Source organism: Myotis yumanensis, unplaced genomic scaffold, assembly GCF_028538775.1.
Source record: "Myotis yumanensis isolate MYYU_CA2020_CCGP unplaced genomic scaffold, mMyoYum1.0.hap1 SCAF_6, whole genome shotgun sequence".
In the NCBI taxonomy this organism is placed as follows: Eukaryota; Metazoa; Chordata; class Mammalia; order Chiroptera; family Vespertilionidae; genus Myotis; species Myotis yumanensis.
The window spans coordinates 2,807,337-2,824,521 of NW_027223757.1; the positions used below are offsets into that span (position 1 = coordinate 2,807,337).

Here is a 17,185-nt window from a genome sequence, read left to right on the forward strand (position 1 = left end):
TGTTGAGGTGATGTTTCATTATTTGCAGATTCATGGTTTTAGCCCAGAAAAGCCCAGAAAGTATTACGAACAGTAAGGGAGAGTTCAGTGTGGAGAGCAGACAAAGATTAACGGACAGGAGTTCGGTAGCCTTGCCCTATGTAGACGGGACCTAGCTCAGGGGTCAGGAAGACCCTGTGCCACAGGAAGGCTGGGTGCCCTCTGGGTTCTTCCCAGCCAGTGACGGGGACAGCAGGGTCCTAAGGTGGCCCTTTCCAGGGAGATGCTGTGCTCTGACACGTGACTGTGGCTCAGGGGCCCCCACTGACCTTGCCAAACATCCATAGAACTTCAGGGAAGCATAAGATTCCCTCCCTTCCTCCCTCCCTCCCTTTCTCCCTCCCTTCCTCCCTCCCTCCCTTCCTTCCTCCCTTCCTCCCTCCCTTATATCCTTCACAGGATTTGATCTGCATTGTAGTCTGATGGCTCTCTTAATTTCCTATACCTCCCTTTCAATTTTTAAGCATAAAAATATCTATTTATATATAACATTTATATAACATATATTTTCTATACTCTCCTAATATATATAAAGAGCTAGGTGCCATCACGACCGAATGGGCGACCTGTCACCATGAAGTGCATGGAGCACCTCTCGGTCCCCCCTCCCCCGGCCCCCAAGCCGCTCACCATGGGGGCGGTGGGGGGCGGCAGGGTGGAACTGGGGACTGTTGAGCGGCAGTGGCGGGCTACCTTGCGGGGTGGCCTTGAGCTTAGTGGAGCAGTCACAGGGCGGGGGAGTTTCGTGGAGCGTCCAGCGTCCAGCGGTGAGCTTCGCGGGGTGGCAGCAAGCCTCACGGAGCAGTCGAGGGGCGGGGGGGCTCGTGGAGCAGTCGAGGGGCAGGAGCGGGGGGGGGGGGGAGGCAGGGGGAGGCCTCACGGAGCAGTCGAGGGGCGGGGGGGCTCGTGGAGCAGTCGAGGGGCAGGAGCGGGGGGGGGGGGGGAGGCAGGGGGAGGCCTCACGGAGCAGTCGAGGGGCGGGGGGGGGGGGCGGGGAGGCAGGGGGAGGCCTCACGGAGCAGTCCAGGGGCCAAGAGCATCGCGGAGCGTCCTGGGCGGGAAGCTTCACATAACATCACAGGGCGGCAGAGGCCATGTGACGGAGGCCAGGCTGGGCCCAGGGGCCCTAACCGTGCACGGTTTCGTGTGCGCTGGGCCTCTAGTCTCTTTAAGATATAAATATTTAAAGTTTACATGTAGCTAAATTCACTTTTTTTATGCAGTTCTGTGAGCTTTTACACACGGGTAGGTTCAGTAACCTCCACCACACACAGGACACAGGACAACTCCCGTTGTGGGTTGTGGGGCTGTGGGGCTGTGGGCTACGGGCTGTGGGGCTGTGGGGCTGTGGGGCCGTGGGCTGTGGAGCCGTGGGCTGTGGGCTTTGGGGCTGTGGGGCTGTGGGGCTATGGGGCCGTGGGCTGTGGGGCTGTGGGGCTGTGGGGCTGTGGGGCCGTGGGCTGTGGGGCCGTGGGCTGTGGGCTTTGGGGCTGTGGGGCTGTGGGGCTATGGGGCCGTGGGCTGTGGGGCAGTGGGGCCATGGGGCCATGGGCTGTGGGGCAGTGGGGCCATGGGGCTGTGGGCTGTGGGGCTGTGGGACCGTGGGGCCGTGGGGCTGTGGGGCTACGGGCTGTGGGCTACGGGCTGTGGGGCTGTGGGCTGTGGGGCTACGGGCTGTGGGCTACGGGCTGTGGGCTGTGGGCTGTGGGGCTGTAGGCTGTGGGGCCGTAGGGCCGTGGGGCCGTGGGGCTGTGGGTAATGTCACTGCTCCTCTTCCCTGCTTTTGTTCATCCATTTTACACAGTGCAACCAATCCTGCGTGTTCCACTGCTTTTTAGTCACGGCTTCCTTTTATTGTTCTAGAAAGCCCTTTTAACAATTACAGAGGCCCCGTCACACCCGCTGCCACAGTGATCCCATCCCGCCCGCGCTGCGAGTGTCCCGGGGCCGCTGCTGCTGGTGCCGTTACGCAGACTGTCCCCCGGCACCTCGGGCGGGGTGTGGGGAAGTCGTGGTCTCGCGTGTGTTGGCACATGTCCCCGTTTTCATACCCGGTTCCTGGGTAACCATGGCGGTGCCACGGGCTCTCAGCTGGATGTGCTTCAGGGCCCCTCCGGGTGGAGGATGGGACCGTGTGTGATGGTGCACTGGGCAGAATGCTCCAGAAATGCATTATTGGGTGCCAGGCGGACACACATAAAAAGCCGTGAGAGTGTGAAGGCGGAGAGAGCGTGTCCACCCCCTTGAACAGTGTGCAGTGAAGTCAGTGCCTGGTGGATAGTGAGACGCGGCGAGGTCCTGCCTGTGGGATGGAACCTCGTCGTCTCAGAGGAAAGACGGTCACAGGCCTCCCTTCACCACGGCCCCGGGCAGCGAGCTCCGTGGCTCAGTAACCAGAGGGGAGGCGGGGCGGGAAGGGGTGGAGACCCCGCGGGGCGTCATTCCGGGCCAGGCCCCGGAGAGCGGCCTCCTGACTCTCTCTCGGCCTCAGGAACTACGTTAGTATTTTCAGTCTGAGGACGGCATGTGCGGTTGTAAACCTGGATACTTCCAGAAATATAGACATAGCTTATCTATCGGCCCATGGGAAGGGCACACACAGCAGAATGTGTTGGGTTTTGTAGAAAAGCACGCTCTGATAGGTCTGTAATTCGCATTTCTGTGGCAGTGAAAGTAACACACTGGTCATTAGCCTACTGTGCCCTCATTTGAAAAAAATATATATGTTAGTTAAGGCCGTGCGCTAAAGGGCGAATGGAGGCGCCCTCTCCTTGGCATGAGACGTGTTGCTGGCACTGCTGCTGCCCGGCTGTGGGTCAGGTTCCCCGGGCTCCCCCGTGAGTGCCCGCGCCAGGCCAGGCCGTTTGAATAGGAGCTGCTCTGGAGAGCGAGGCTGCGGACACTGGACCCTCTACTCAGAGGAAAAGTCACGGGTGACAAAATTTAATCTGTTTTGTTTTTTACAGACAGAAGAGTTTAAAAAATTATCTTTGTTGCTGTTGAAATGGGATTTGGTGGTTTGTCACTAAACGTAAGTCACCTGAAGAGAAGTACGGTTGTGTTTAAAAGGAGTTTCCGAACACATTTCCACGGTGGACTTATCCGTATGGGCAGGCGAGCATGAAACACTCGGTCACCCCTCCTGGCGGCTCAAGGCATCGGAGTGTGCACTAGACGTGAGCGGCAGGTCATCGGGATGGTGTGAGTGGGAAGTGACATGACTTTATTCCTTTGGCGAGAGATCCACTGGCTGCTCCTGGGAGGGACACGTGTGAAGGAGGAAGAGGGGCTATGAGGCCATTGCTCACACTCGAGAGAGGTCATGGCGACAGAGAGACAGAGAGCAGAACAGTCCTCGCTATATTTTGGAGATAAAACCAGGGCTTAAGAGTAAGAAGTGTAAGGGAAATAAATAAATTGATGAGGATTCGTAAGTTTGGGGCATGAACCATCCCTTGCTGATGGTCCTTATTCGGCAAAGACTAAAGAGGAGCAGGCATGGGGAGGGAGTCAGCGTGTGATGCGTGCCTGCCGCATGTCATGCATGTGTCATAGTATCATACGTGTGTCAGACATGTGTCATAGTACCACCCAGCCTGTATTTACCGAGCAGTAGTCTGTGCCAGCGACTGGGGATAAAGTAACGAACAAAACAGACGCAGGTTCTGGTCTCCGGGAGGAAGTTTGTCTGGGACGCTCAGCGCCTGGAGAACAGGAACGACGGGAGGAAGCGTCAGGTATGGAGGAGAGTCAAGCGGACGGCCCCGAGCAGTGGGCCTCTACACAGAGATTCACAACAGTAGTAAATGGAATAATGGAATCATAGCAGTAACTCAGGAGTAGTGGGACTCAGCATATTCTTTATTTACCAGATTTGCTTATTAATTTGCTAGGATTCTTCTAGAAGCTGGTGATAACAGTAGGGGTTCGTGTATTTGCTGCTTGTTTTAACACAGAGTTATCTATATTACAACGCTTGTATGCAGTACACACAGATAGTCCTTGTGACCTTACTTAACAGTGAGAGATCAGGCAAACTCACCGAATCTTTCAATAAGAGGGTCATGTGAAAAAGGAAAAACTGGTGCAAACCAAAGAGAACAGCGGTGTTTCTTTTATTCTGCAGTAGAAGCAGATGCAGCAAGTGACTTGTCAACTTTCACTGAAAATTAAGAATGACGTGATACCTGGGCACAGGTGAGCGTTCTTCTGCTGGCTCCCGCCTCCTCACACAGGCCAGGCCCCTTCGCTCTGTAACGCGAGTGGAAAGGGGAGAAGAGAAAAACAACGAGAAGCGTTACTTTCTGGAAGTAATTTGCCACAGCCGTTGCCTCATCAGATACACGTATAAACTTCCACATCATCAAAAATGGTAGCAGCTATTTCTGCAATCAATCTAGAAATAATAAGCCGGGCATGTTTCTTTATTAACTTTTGTTCTAAACATAAAAATATATATCTGAGAGTATGTCAAGAAAAGAAAAATATTGGTGGTCCTTGTATTTTCTTTCAGCGCTAGTTATTATTTGGAGTTGTCATCTTAAGAAATAACATAATAAAAATATTGATACACAGAAATACATTAAGATATATTAGTCACCATATAGCCAGGGGTTGCGGATAGGAAGAGAAAGTGAAAAGAAAAAAAAAACGCGAGTGTGATGTTCTTGTGATAACTTTGTTAAATTCTTAAATATCATCATCATAACTCAATTTTAGTGGATTTTCAAGGACACACAAAACTTATCAAAGAATTTAGCCAGGAGTAAATTTTCGTATAAAACTCCGTATGGTGACAAAATTTCCATATCAGTGTGTGCAGGTGAAGTCAATTTCCATGTGTCCCCTGCCCTCAGCACTTAACATCATCTAGGTAATAAGTATAACATTAGCATTTCTTCTATCTTGAAATTTTTTAAATATAATTTTTTATTGATTTCAGAGAGGAAGGGAGAGGAAACATCAATGATGAGAGAGAATCATTGATTGGCTGCCTCCTGCACACTCCCCACTGGGGATCAAGCCTGCAACCCGGGCATGTGCCCTGACCGGGGATTGAACCATGACCTCCTGGTTCATAGGTCAATGCTCAACCACTGAGCCCCGCCACCAGACCTATCTTGAAATTTTAAAGAAATGCCTTCATTACCTAAATAACACCTCCAGAAAAATGGTTTTGCAGCTTGATGTCCTTGAACACGGAGGGCATTTGTTGAACCTCTCCCTCTGACACGATGCGCTGATCCATCTCTTTGGTCACCATTGTTACTGCGATTATTTATGCCGAACACGAAACTGCAGCAGGTCCATTGCAGCTTGAGCACAGTCTTCCCCTATGAAGTGCTGTGTGTCTGTGCTCTTACTTCCGATGTGAGTGATCATTTCATTGTGTGGAGAAAAGGCCAATCTGCTTCCCTCCCTGCTTTCAGATCCCAGGTACCTGGGGATGGATAAGAGCCCTGGATGAGTAAGTGTCTAAGGCAGTAATGGCAAACCTTTTGAGCTCGGCGTGTCAGCATTTTGAAAAACCCTAACTTAACTCTGGTGCCATGTCACATATAGAAATTTTTTGATATTTGCAAAGACTTATATTTGTGATATTTATTTTATATATTTAAATGCCATTTAACAAAGAAAAATCAACCAAAAAAATGAGTACATGTGTCATAGGTTCGCCATCACTGGTCTAAGGCCCGCAGATGTGAGGAGGCGAAGCGGCTGGGAAAGCACGGTATTCACAGGCGTCTCTTCCCTCAGGTGCTGGGGGTGTGTTCGCACTAGATGCGCTGTTACCGCCCTGGTCCTGTTCCCACAGCCCACGCAGGGACAGAGCCTCGCGGGGCCAGCAGCCCTCGCTTTTCTCCTGTCACTAGCCACCCGTTTACCTTGCAGGCGGTTTTCCAAAGCTGGCTTTTTTGTTTTGAAAACTTTCTTGAAGTATTTCTTATCTTTCTACCCTTCCTTCTTCCTATCCTCCATTTTTTCCCTCTTCTCTTTTTATTAAAAACAAACAAACCAAAAAAAACACGTACTAGTAAAACCACGAATTACATGACTTTTTTGGACCTTGTGCAACTTGAAAAGCCTTTGCCAAACCCACACGATCAAGCTAAACGGTAATTCCTGGCTTCTTCCGAGTCAGGGAAGCCTCCTGTTTGGCTTTTCTTAACATAAACGTAAGTATCAGAATTTTCATCTCATTGAGTGAATGGATGCGTTTTGCTGTTCTCAGCAAACTACGTCATTTTATTGCCGGCGAAGCTCCACTGCGCACGAGCGACCGCAAAGCTCTGTGCTTTCAGATTTGTGCCCACAAGTTTGTCTTCAGTGACTTGTCCTTTTTCGTTCAACTTTTCAGAGTGTGATCATTCCTTAAGCCATGTTTTCCCACTAGGAGCCAAGACTTATGGCTAAAAGGGGAAGTGAAGGTGGTCAGGGGCACAGACCTCCAGTTATAAGAGGAATGAGTCCGGGCTGAGATGTACAGGGTGCTGCCTGCAGGTGACGATACTGGAGTGTGTATTTGAAAGCTGCTAAGAGAGTGTATCTTAAGCTCTCTGTAGCGATGGGTGTTAGCAGAGCATTCTTTGGTGATCATTTCACATTATATACGTACGTAACATATATTCTATGTTGTACACCTCAAACTAATTCGGTGTTATATGTCAGTTATGTCCATTAAAATAGGACGCAGTATGAGGGTTAATATTGGAACTAGTTTAAAACATCTATAATAATAAAAGCATAATATGCTAATTAGACCGGATGTCCTTCTGTACGACCTTCTGGATGAAGCTGGGGCTACGAGGGCTGAGGCAAGCCACCGCAGCTGCGAGGGCCGAGCCCCCTGGACGAATTTCATGCATCGGGCCTCTCGCAGAAAATAATCAAGGAAATTTAGCTGAGAAATCATTGAGATTTATGACCACAAGACCTCACTCCTGAGGTTTCATAGCGCATCAGAGAGGGAGGTGGTGAGCATTACCATAGCACCGGGAGCTGTCATCAGCAAGTGGCAACCTCGGTCCAAATACAGCAGGATGGACTTAGAGGCCGATGTAAAATACAAGTGTGCATCATGGGAACGCAAATGCATTAACCTGATATTCCTAGTTTGACAAAACCCTGCCTTCACAGTATTGTGTGAAACTATCACTTTTGCATGATATTGATGATCAGTGAAGTTTTCAGTTTCTCAAAAAGTCCAACGTCGTGTTGCCACATGATCCTGCTGGAATATTCCCAAGAAAAAATGGGCACATGGGCGTGGAAACTCGTACACGAACGTTCACCGCAGCGTTACCCAGAACAGCCGGCAAGTAGAAGCAACCCAAATGCCCATCCAGCCACAGACAGACACATGCGTTACATCCACACACTGAAGGGTCATTTGACCGTAAAGAGGAATGGGGTTCCGACACGTGCTCCCACATGGATGCACCTGGAGACCCTGGTGCTGAGAGGGACAGGCCAGACGCAGAAGGGCACGTGTGCGGATCCCAGGCTGTGAGATGCCTCGCCCCTCGCTTTGTCTGCTCTCTGCTGCCCACGCCCGTCCCACAGCACTGACAGCCAGTGACGAATGAGCAGCTCGCTCCTCCTGCAGGAGGGACTGTAAACCAGGACTCCCTTTGGGAGCCGTTTAAAAACCACTCCCTCCGGACACTCTGCGCTTGTTTTCCTAGCTCCGCCATGAATTTCTCCCTGTCTCTGAAGAGCTCTTACCTCCTCCAGCCATATCCCCTCCCTCTCCCCTGTTCTCGGAGCATTCAGTCTGTGACACCGGAACAAGTGGAATAAAACAGGTCGGGTTGTGGCGCAGGGTTCTGTTTAACGTCCCTGGCACTGCCCAGCCATGGTCACTTTTCAGTAAATATTTGTTGAAGGTATGAATAAATGAATTTCAATGTCACCAGCAGTTTGGTCTACATCTTTTTTGTACTTTAGAGCATATGGAAATGAGAACAGGGTGAGTAATTTGAGCAAATTCAATTTTATAGATTAAGAGCTGAAATATAGGCCTCCTTTTTCTTCCACCATTAGCACTGTTCTGGGTCCATCCAGCAGTTCTAGGTACGCCAACTGTGATATTTCAAAACAAAAGTTTACCACATTATAAAAACAGACACCTAAATGCAAAAGGTGACCTATTCCCAGTTTGTACATTTCTTCTCGTAATCGCAGGCTTCCATGATGGCTGAAAACAGGAAAGAAAGCCTTTAAAGCAAGCGAACGCGCACTCATCTGTGTGCTTGTTCCAAAATGACCTGGTGACTGTCTCCTGCCACGTCCTTTAGGAAGTCATGGATACACAGGGACTTTGGGAAGGGATGTTGGGGGAGGCAGCTCTACTGAGATTTCACTCACAGACTGCAAAATTCACCAGTTAAAGTGTGAGATTCAGTGACTTTCAGTCTATTCGCAGCATTGTGCAACCATCACCACCATCAATTGTAGAAGATTCCATCACCCCAAGAAGAAGTCCTCATCCCTTTAGCAGAAACTCCCATTTCTCCCCAAACACCGCCACCCCCGCCAACCAGACAGTCAGAGTGTGCACCTGACATAGTAGCCACCGTGTCTGAGCCACATACTGGGCCTAGATAAGAGCTAAAGACCGTTGGAACGTATCATGTTCCAGGTACTTTTCTAAACACTTCTCGTACATTAATTCATTTAATTCTCACAACAAATGTATGAGGCAGGTGCTCTCATCTCCTACTTTACAGACAATAAACTTACCTGCCATTCTCCACCTCCCATAACGTGGCTTCTGCTAAAGACTTAAAGAAGAAAATACAAGAATTAGTCAAAGAAAAAAAAGAGTGGGGGGTGAGGGCCAGAGAGAGAGAGAGAGAGAGAAAGAGAGAGAGAGCGCAGTGTAAAATCCAGTGGGTTAGGGGCAGGTGTGGAGTGGAGGGGGTCAATGAGGGGAAAAAGGGAGCCCCAGTAACACTTTCGACAATAAAGATAAATTTTTCAAAATCCGGTAGGTCCTCCTTTGATATCATTTTCCTTCAGTGTGAAGTTTCCTTTGGCATTTCTTGTAGAAGAGTCTGCTTGTGACAAACTCTCTTAGTTTTCTTTCAGTTGTTTCTTAAAATCTCTTTATCTTGCCTTCATTCCTGAAAGATGTTTTTACTGGATATAGAATTCTGTGTTGGCAGTGTTTTTGCTTTTTTCTTTTTAATTTGAAGAATTTAAAGGTGTTGTACTTCTACTCTGGTTCCTTTGTTTCTGACGAGACATTAACCATCAATCACATTATTTTAAGCCTGTGTGTAGGGGGTCCTTTTTCTGTTGCTTTTACAACTTGCTCCTTGTCTTTGGTTTTTGATAATTTGACTATGATGTGCCTTGACATGGTCTTATTCATGTTTATCTTGCTTGGTGTTTGTTGAGCATCTTGAATATGCAAATTTATTTCATTAGACATTTCTAAATTCTAGGCATTATTTCTTCAAATAATTTTTCAGCCTCATTTTCTCTTCTTTTTTTTTTTTGTTACTAAAATTACATGTATGTTAGGCAATTTGATATCACCTACTAGGTTCCTGAGGTCTGTTCATATTTTTCATCTTCTTCCTTTCTACTCTTCATTAATATTTTCTCTCTTATCTCCATTTTGTTATTACCCAATAAATTTTCATTCCAGGTAATGTAGTTCTATTTCTGCAGATTCCATTTGGTTCTTCTCTCTGATTTCCATTGTTCTGCTTGTCTGTCCTGTCCTTCCATTCGTCACACGAATCGTTGTTTTACTTCACTGAGGATAGTCATACTGCCACTACTTCCAGACTCAGAGGTACCTCAGGGTTTGCCTCAGTTGATTTTCTTTTCTCCTGAAAATATGCTTTATTTTTGTGGTTCTTTCAAATATTGGGTGATTTTGTGATTGTATCCTGAACATTATGAATGTAATTTTTGGAAAGTCTGGATTCTGTCTCTTTTTTTTTTCTGATGACAGTTGTTTCTTTTGTTTTATGAGACAATTATTTTAGTTGGATTTGAACTGAAAAATCTGTTCTTTGGACAGCAGATCTGAATCAGCCCAGACTTTTTAAAAATAAATTTCTATTTAGGGTAGTGTTAGCTTTAGAGAAAAATTGCAAAGATAGTACAGGGAGTTCTCACTGTACTTCATAGCCAGGTTCCTTATTTTGACATATTATTATACTAGATTGTTATAATTAATACCAGTGTTGACAATTTTTATTAACTAAAATCCAAACTTTTCTCAAATTTCCTTTGTTTGTGCAAAATGTCCTCTTTCGCTTCTGGGATCCCATCTGGAAGAGCACATTGCGTTTAGTCACGACCTTAGGTCTCCTCCGGCCACCCTGGGTGGCGCGGCGTTTCAGACTCACCTTGTGCGCCGGAGGGGCTGGTCAGGAATTCTCAGACTGTACCTCATGTGGGCTTCGCTTCATGCTTTTCTCAAGATTAGACGGGGTGTGTGTTTCTGAGAGGAAGGCCGCGGAGATGAAATGCTCTTCCCACAGCAGCGTTTCCAGGGTGCGCATCGTCCGAGCGACGCGTCACTGTGGACGCTGACCTGGATCTCCTCACTGAAGTCCTTTCCTCCTGTGATGTTCTCGCTCATCTGCCCACACGGCGCCCTGGGGGAGGAAGGCTCTGTCCACCCCCTTGCGCGGTGGGGTCACCCCCATCCTCGAGCAGACCTTGTGTTGTGCACCTCTGGTTCCGCCGTCAGCCAGACACGCTCGACAGAGGGTGACATTCCCTCTCTGACTCCTGTCCCTCTGAGTCGCCCCTCGCGCTTCTCGGAGGCAGTTTCTCTCCGATTCGGCCTTTCGCTTCTCCCAGCTGGAAAGACGGGTTTTGCCGCCGGTGCGCCTGGCCGCATGCCGCCTGCTTTGTGCTTTGAAAATATGCTGCTCCTGGCACGTCCTCCCCACCAGAACTTCCCTTCTTCTGTTCATGTTCTGGGCCTTTTGTCCGAAGTGCTGGCACCGGCGCTGCTTCCTCAGGGACTGACCCGGTGGCGGCTGGTTGTCACAGGCGGAGTCCCGTTCTCTGTCTCGCACCGCGATGCCGGGTGTGGGGTCTGGACTCGTGGGGTCTGGACTCGGCTTCGGACCAGAAAGAACTTGGGGACCGTCAGGAATTAAGATTATGTCAGACATTCGAAAAGGATGATATCTGACACATACAGTCAAGCACTGAGTTATGTGACATAAATAACAGATTCTTAGCGTGGTAACAGCTGATAATGACCGGACCCTTGTAACCACCAGGTGAGGTGAGATCGTGTGTGCGGCGCCGCTTAACGTTGGGCCGTGGTTCCGGAACTGCAGTCTGACTCCAGGGGGTGATCCTGTGATGTCCTCCTGGTGGTGGATGGGGCGTGGTGTTCACGGTGCTCGTTCCTAGAGCTGCACCCGGAAACCACAAGCTGCCGCCGGGAGGGCGAGGCACCCGGCCCAAGTGCGGACGTGTTGCCCATGAGCTCGACTCGCACCTCAGACCTGGACACGCCCGATGGTTGCCACAGCCCCAGCTCTGCGCAGACAGGACTGTGCTGGTCCCTCTGACGCTGCATCAGAGGAGGCGGCGGGGCCGCAGGGCCTGTCACTGGCTGACGAGGGCGCTCAGCCTCCGGGCGGACGGTGAGCGGGTCCGGAAGGAGGTCACATTGGAGCTGAATGGGTCCGTCGAGGGCGTGGGGTGAGCCAGGCCACTGATGGGCCAGACGTCGTCTGCGTGTGTTGTCTGGGAACATGTAGCTCCGCAGAGCACATGTGGGGCCTGGTGGAGGCAATGCCGGGTACAGGTGTGTGCAGAGGAGGGGGCTGGAGTCTTCTCCCCCAGGAGCAGCATGAGCCTTTCAGAACGGGGGCTGTGGGAGGGCCTCCCTAGCAGAATGGTGTGAGGCGTCAGCGGGGAGACCACTGCCAACATCTGCCATGACAGGAGTGGACAGGACAGATGGCGTGAGGCCAGGGGGAGGAGGCGTGCAGAGGGCCCAGGGCAGGGGGAGAAGTTCCAGCGGGAGGAGCGGGTCGCTGGTTTGGGAAGAAGGGGCAGGCTCGGACCTCAGCGAGGAGAGTGAGCCTGGGGCTGGGCCCGCTGCGCCCGGGGCTCTCAGCCCAGCGGCTCTCCACGCCCGCAGCTCTCCAGCTGGCGCCCAGCGGTCGCATTTCCTCCATCGCTGCCCAGCAGGCCCCCCACGAGCTCCGCTATGTGATGAGGTCGCCCAGACGGCAGAGGAGCCTCACGCTGTCGATGTCGATGAGCCTGCGGTGAAGTTGGTTTTGTCGAACCTCGTTTAGCTGAAAGTCTCAGAACCCGCCCGCGCCCGGGGCTCCCTGAGTGCTCACGGGGTTGAGTGTGTGGACAGGCGCCGTGGAGGGAAGGGTGACCTGGCAGCTGCCGGGCGTCGCTGATCACCCCACGGGGCTCGCACAGCTCCAGCCACAGGCGCTCTGCCTCGGCCCTGTCCCAGGACGACGTCGGGGAGCAGCAGTTCCGTTTGTGTCACTAACACAACATGTGTCTCCCACTGTCACCCCGCAGCCCGAGGCTGTGAGTGAGGGAACAGGCTGCCACTCCTGGCGGGCGGGATGGGCACCTGGTCGGAAACGGGCTGTCGCCGTGCCAGGGCCTGAGGGGTCTCACTCTCTCTCTCCCCACTTTCTCGGCCAGTGTTCGTGAGGTTCAACTCCAGCCACGGTTTCCCAGTGGAGGTGGATTCTGCCACCAGCATCTTCCAGCTCAAGGAGGAGGTTGCTAAGCGACAGGGGGTTCCAGCCGACCAGCTGCGCGTGATTTTCGCGGGGAAGGAGCTCAGGAATGACCTGGTGGTGCAGGTGAGTGGCCGGGGGCTGGGCCGGGACGCACCCCGTGGCTGACATCCAGGGCCCGGATCTGATAGAATAGACGGCGCCTGGGGACTCCCTGAACTGGACTCCGCCACTTCATTAACTCTGACCTTAATTATGCAGCGAAGCAGCAAGAGGAAGGGCTGAGTGTGTGGGGGCGGGAGTGGGGCGGGGGGACAGACCGTGAATAAATGTAGACTGAGCGGGAGCAGCGGGGCATGGTTTCCGTGTCCAATTCCTCCCTCCCTTACTCCACGAGAATCCCAAGGAGGAAGGACTCGAATAAATGCTCAGATCCATGGTTCAGGGCTGCGCGGGAGGGATTTATAACCCACTGTGGCCCCTGGAGGGCAGCGGTGCCCTGCGCCTGCCTGTGGGACTGACCCAGGGAGGGCGTCCCAGGGCCACTCACAGCGCGTGGGGGTACCCCTCTCCAGCCCCCCCCAACTCGGGAGCAGGCCTCTGACACGCTGGAGAGGGCTCCCCTGTCTTCTCTGGGGGCTGCACTGCTCCCGCCGCAGGGGAGCCCCTATCCTCTGCACCCGGGGTCACTGGGACAGTGATTTCTGTGGGAATGAGGTGATGCCTGGTTAGGGGACTAGTGAGCCTGCAGTCCCTGTCCCTCTGATAAGGTTCAGTTGGACTGAGGTGGCTCTCTGTGGGGGGTCAGGCTGCTGAGGCCCCCAGACACCCCCTTTCTAACCTGCTCACAGAGGAGCTCACAGTGGGCTGTGGGTGGGGGCTGCTGTCACAGAGGCTGTCTGGCACCCCATGTCCCTCCGTTATAGACACCCCATCACTGTCGCCTGGGGATGATGTCAGCTGCTCTGCGGGTGCTTTCAGAGTGGGAACCCCAAAGGAGGCCATAGGCATGCAGCTCGCCCCACTCCCCGGCCCCCTGCTGCGGGCAGGCTGTTCCTGGTGCACAGCCTCTGTGCGGGGCTTGTAGGCAATCGCTTTCCCTAAGCACAAGGGGTGGCTGCGCTCAAGTGTTTGGGTATTTTTTGTCTCCGTCAACTAGAAAGCTTTTCCTGTCCCCGCCGACCTCTGAGTCCAAGAGCGTCTCCTTCACCAATAAGTGACTCTAAAAGGGCTCCTCGGACCGGGATGTTTCATGTTCCCCAGAGCTTGGGAGTTTGAGGTCCTGTGGCAAACAAGTCAAACTCAGAGGCTAACACGGGCCAAATAACCAGGTTTACGTGATGTGGGCCACAAAGAAACACAAGCTTCAATTTTCATAGGAACGTAGGTTTATTTCCATAGAGACGTGCTGAATACAAAGGGCTGAAATAAATGAGTCATCGTTAACATAAAATAATAGAACATTTTAATAAAAATTAGTATCTCTTTTTGAGCATTAACTTACCAGACACTGAATAACTGCACAAATTAATAAGCGTAACACAAATAAACCTATTTTTCTTGTTCTCCAAAAGCGAAATATTTCCTGTTGCGCACACCAAACAAGTCAGTCCAAGACTAATGACGTGGCCGTTGGCTGCTAAAATATTCGCTGCTAGTGTTAGTGGGGAGAAATGGTGCGCCTGCGCTTAAGGCACGTAAGGGACATGAATGCAGCACGATTATAGTCATCAGTCAGCGAACATTGTAGTTCTTTATTAATAATTATGAATAACAGGATATTGTAAAAATTAAGTTACAAAATTTTTATTAAAACGTTTCTTACATACCATTATATTGGCTGGGCCGCAAAAATATTCACTGTGGCAGCATGCTGCCCGAGGGCCGCGAGTTTGACATGCTTGTCCTATGGCACCTCACCTCCACGCGTGGACCTGATGGGTTAGACCCGTGGTTCTCAACCTTCTGGCCCTTTAAATACCGTTCCTCATGTTGTGGCCCAACCATAAAATTATTTTTGTTGCTACTTCATGACTGTAATGTTGCTACTGTTATGAATCGTCATGAATATCTGATATGCAGGGTGGTCTTAGGCGACCCCTGTGAAAGGGTCGTTCGACCGCCAAAGGGGTCGCGACCCACAGGTTGAGAACCGCTGGGCTAGACCAATGGCTGCAACCATCTGTGTGTCGATGTCTGTGGATTTAGAGTCTGTATTTTGACAAGCACCAGGGCAGGCAGAGTCATCAGACCTCGGAGGGAGCAGGGCTCTCAGGCAAGTACCAGGCGGAGCCACAGGCTGGGCTCACGGTCAGCGGGGCTCACACATCAGCGGGGCTCACCGTCAGCGGCCGCCTTCCCTAACCCAGTGGCTGTGCCAGGACCGGTGACTGGCGCCTCTGGAGGAGCAGACACATGTCAGGAAGTTGTCAGGGTGGGAGCCAGGTTTCCCGGAAGTCACACGGAAAGAGCCGCCGCTGAGTGGACGCTCCGGAGGTGCTGGAGCCGGAGAAGGAGCGAGTGTGCCCTGGGCGAAGCGGCCCTGTCCTTCCAGACCCGGAGCAGAGGCTGGGCCTCGGCAGGGAGGGAAAGGGAGCTGCCCCCAAGGTGGTGACGGCTGGGCCCCGAGGGCTCATGTGAGAGCTAGAGCGAGGCCGGGCGGGAGGGGAGTCAGCCCGGGGCTGTGGCGGTGAGAGGTGAGGCAGCCTGACCTGGCGAGGTGACACCTGGGGACTGTCCCGCAGGCAGCGGACGGGACGGTGGGGGCTCGGGCCACTTTATTCACCCTCGGTCACATTATTGTGGTCACATTATTGTGGTCTGATGGGCTGATGCGGTTTCTTTGTAGATTTCCTCTCGGCTCATGCAGCGGGCTCAGGCCACCGACCTGCGTAGAGGGAGAGGCTGTGGCCCTGGCACCATAGCAGCTCCTCATTTGGGAGGCCGGGAGGGGCCAGTGAAGAAGGCCTCCCCCCCCCCCCCCCCCCCGGGCTCCTCTCAGGGCGTCTTAGAAAAAGAAGTCACTGGTGAAGAGCACTTGGGAAGGAGCGGGAGGAGGAAGGGCCTCTGGCTTGGTGACCGGAGTGGGGACCTCGTGCCCTGAGGACTCAGTCCTGGACGGAGGTGGGTGGCGGCCGGGCTGCGGGGCTCAGCCTGAGGCGGGACTGGGTCCAAGAGGCAGGGCCGGGCGCCCTGGCAGCGGGCTCCTGGGTGGAATCCCTGGCCCGCCGCGCGCTGTCTCTCCTGGACGGCGGCTGTGGGAGGACGCTCTTCTGTCGCCTGATGTCCTTAGGACGTGCCATGAGCATTTCCGTGGGACACAATCTTCACTTCCAAGTGCTCGGTGATGCTCCAGTTTATATCATGATATAACTCAGGTATGGGGGCAGCGCCCGTTTTTTCATATCACGAATTAAGGCCAAACAGCTGTTCAGATGTACCTTACACGGGTGGGGAATGGACGCTCGGGACTTCAGTTCGCTCGCTCGTAAAATAGGAATCGTACCAGTTCCTGTCCCATTGGACTGTGAGGACTAAACTGGTTAATTTCTGAAGCTCTTAGAACAGAGGACGGTATATAGTAAACACTAGAGACTCGATGTTCAACCTTTTCCATCACATAAATGAAGAACTAAAATCCTGTGGCACATCAAAAACATTGCCAATCTGACAAAAAATAGATATAATTTAATTCATTCGCATTGGACTGCGATCGTGTCGGCTGTTGTCATGTTTTCATTTGACAATCTAAGGGAAAAGAGGTCAGTGCCCTGACTAAGGAGTAGGTACTGCTTGTTTTAATACTCCTTGTGGCCACTGGGTGAAAATCATTGCACTGGATACATGTTAGCATGTATTAGTATCCTCATCATCAGTAGGCAGTTACTTCAGGGTCTAAGAGATCACCTTAATAACACAAGACTCATTTCATCGTGGATTCTGCAGTAAATTAATGAGTTCAGGCAATAATAGGGTGCGTATTTTACTGGGGAAAATATATAATGTATGTGTGTGTGTGTGTGTGTGTTGGTGTGTGTATAATATTTATATGTTTTAACTAAAAAGAACTCTGGATTTTATAAATAAATATTTGACCCTTACATATACAGGTTCTACTTACCTTAAGAACAGTGGAAATGTCAAGCTCACAAAGACTACAGTTCCTCTGAACAAACTTAGGAAAAACAGAACCTCTAGTTGCATTGCTCAGCAGAGTCATCATGGTCTGACTGCTTTGAAAACATATTTTTATAACATGGAGATCTGCTCTGTCCTGCTTTTATGAGAAGCAGGTCAGAAAGAGTTAAACACTTTTTCCTACTTTGTAAGCAATGCTTCTCTGTGTGTTTGTATTATTTTTCTCACACCTACAGGCATGCAATATAAAATATTAATATGACATATTGCTCACAATGGCTTGATCTTTTTTCATTGTAAAGTGT

General features: G+C 51.3%; 1 protein-coding gene across 3 annotated transcripts in view; it reads left to right on the forward strand.

Moving 5' to 3' along the window:
- PRKN (parkin RBR E3 ubiquitin protein ligase) overlaps nucleotides 1–17,185 on the forward strand; it is a 515,476-nt gene that overhangs the window by 135,374 nt on the left and 362,917 nt on the right. For all 3 annotated transcript variants that reach the window (XM_070417373.1, XM_070417375.1, XM_070417374.1), the window contains exon 2: nucleotides 12,706–12,869. In XM_070417373.1, the coding sequence (XP_070273474.1) occupies nucleotides 12,706–12,869 (164 nt within the window). The remainder of the gene's footprint in view (nucleotides 1–12,705; nucleotides 12,870–17,185) is intronic.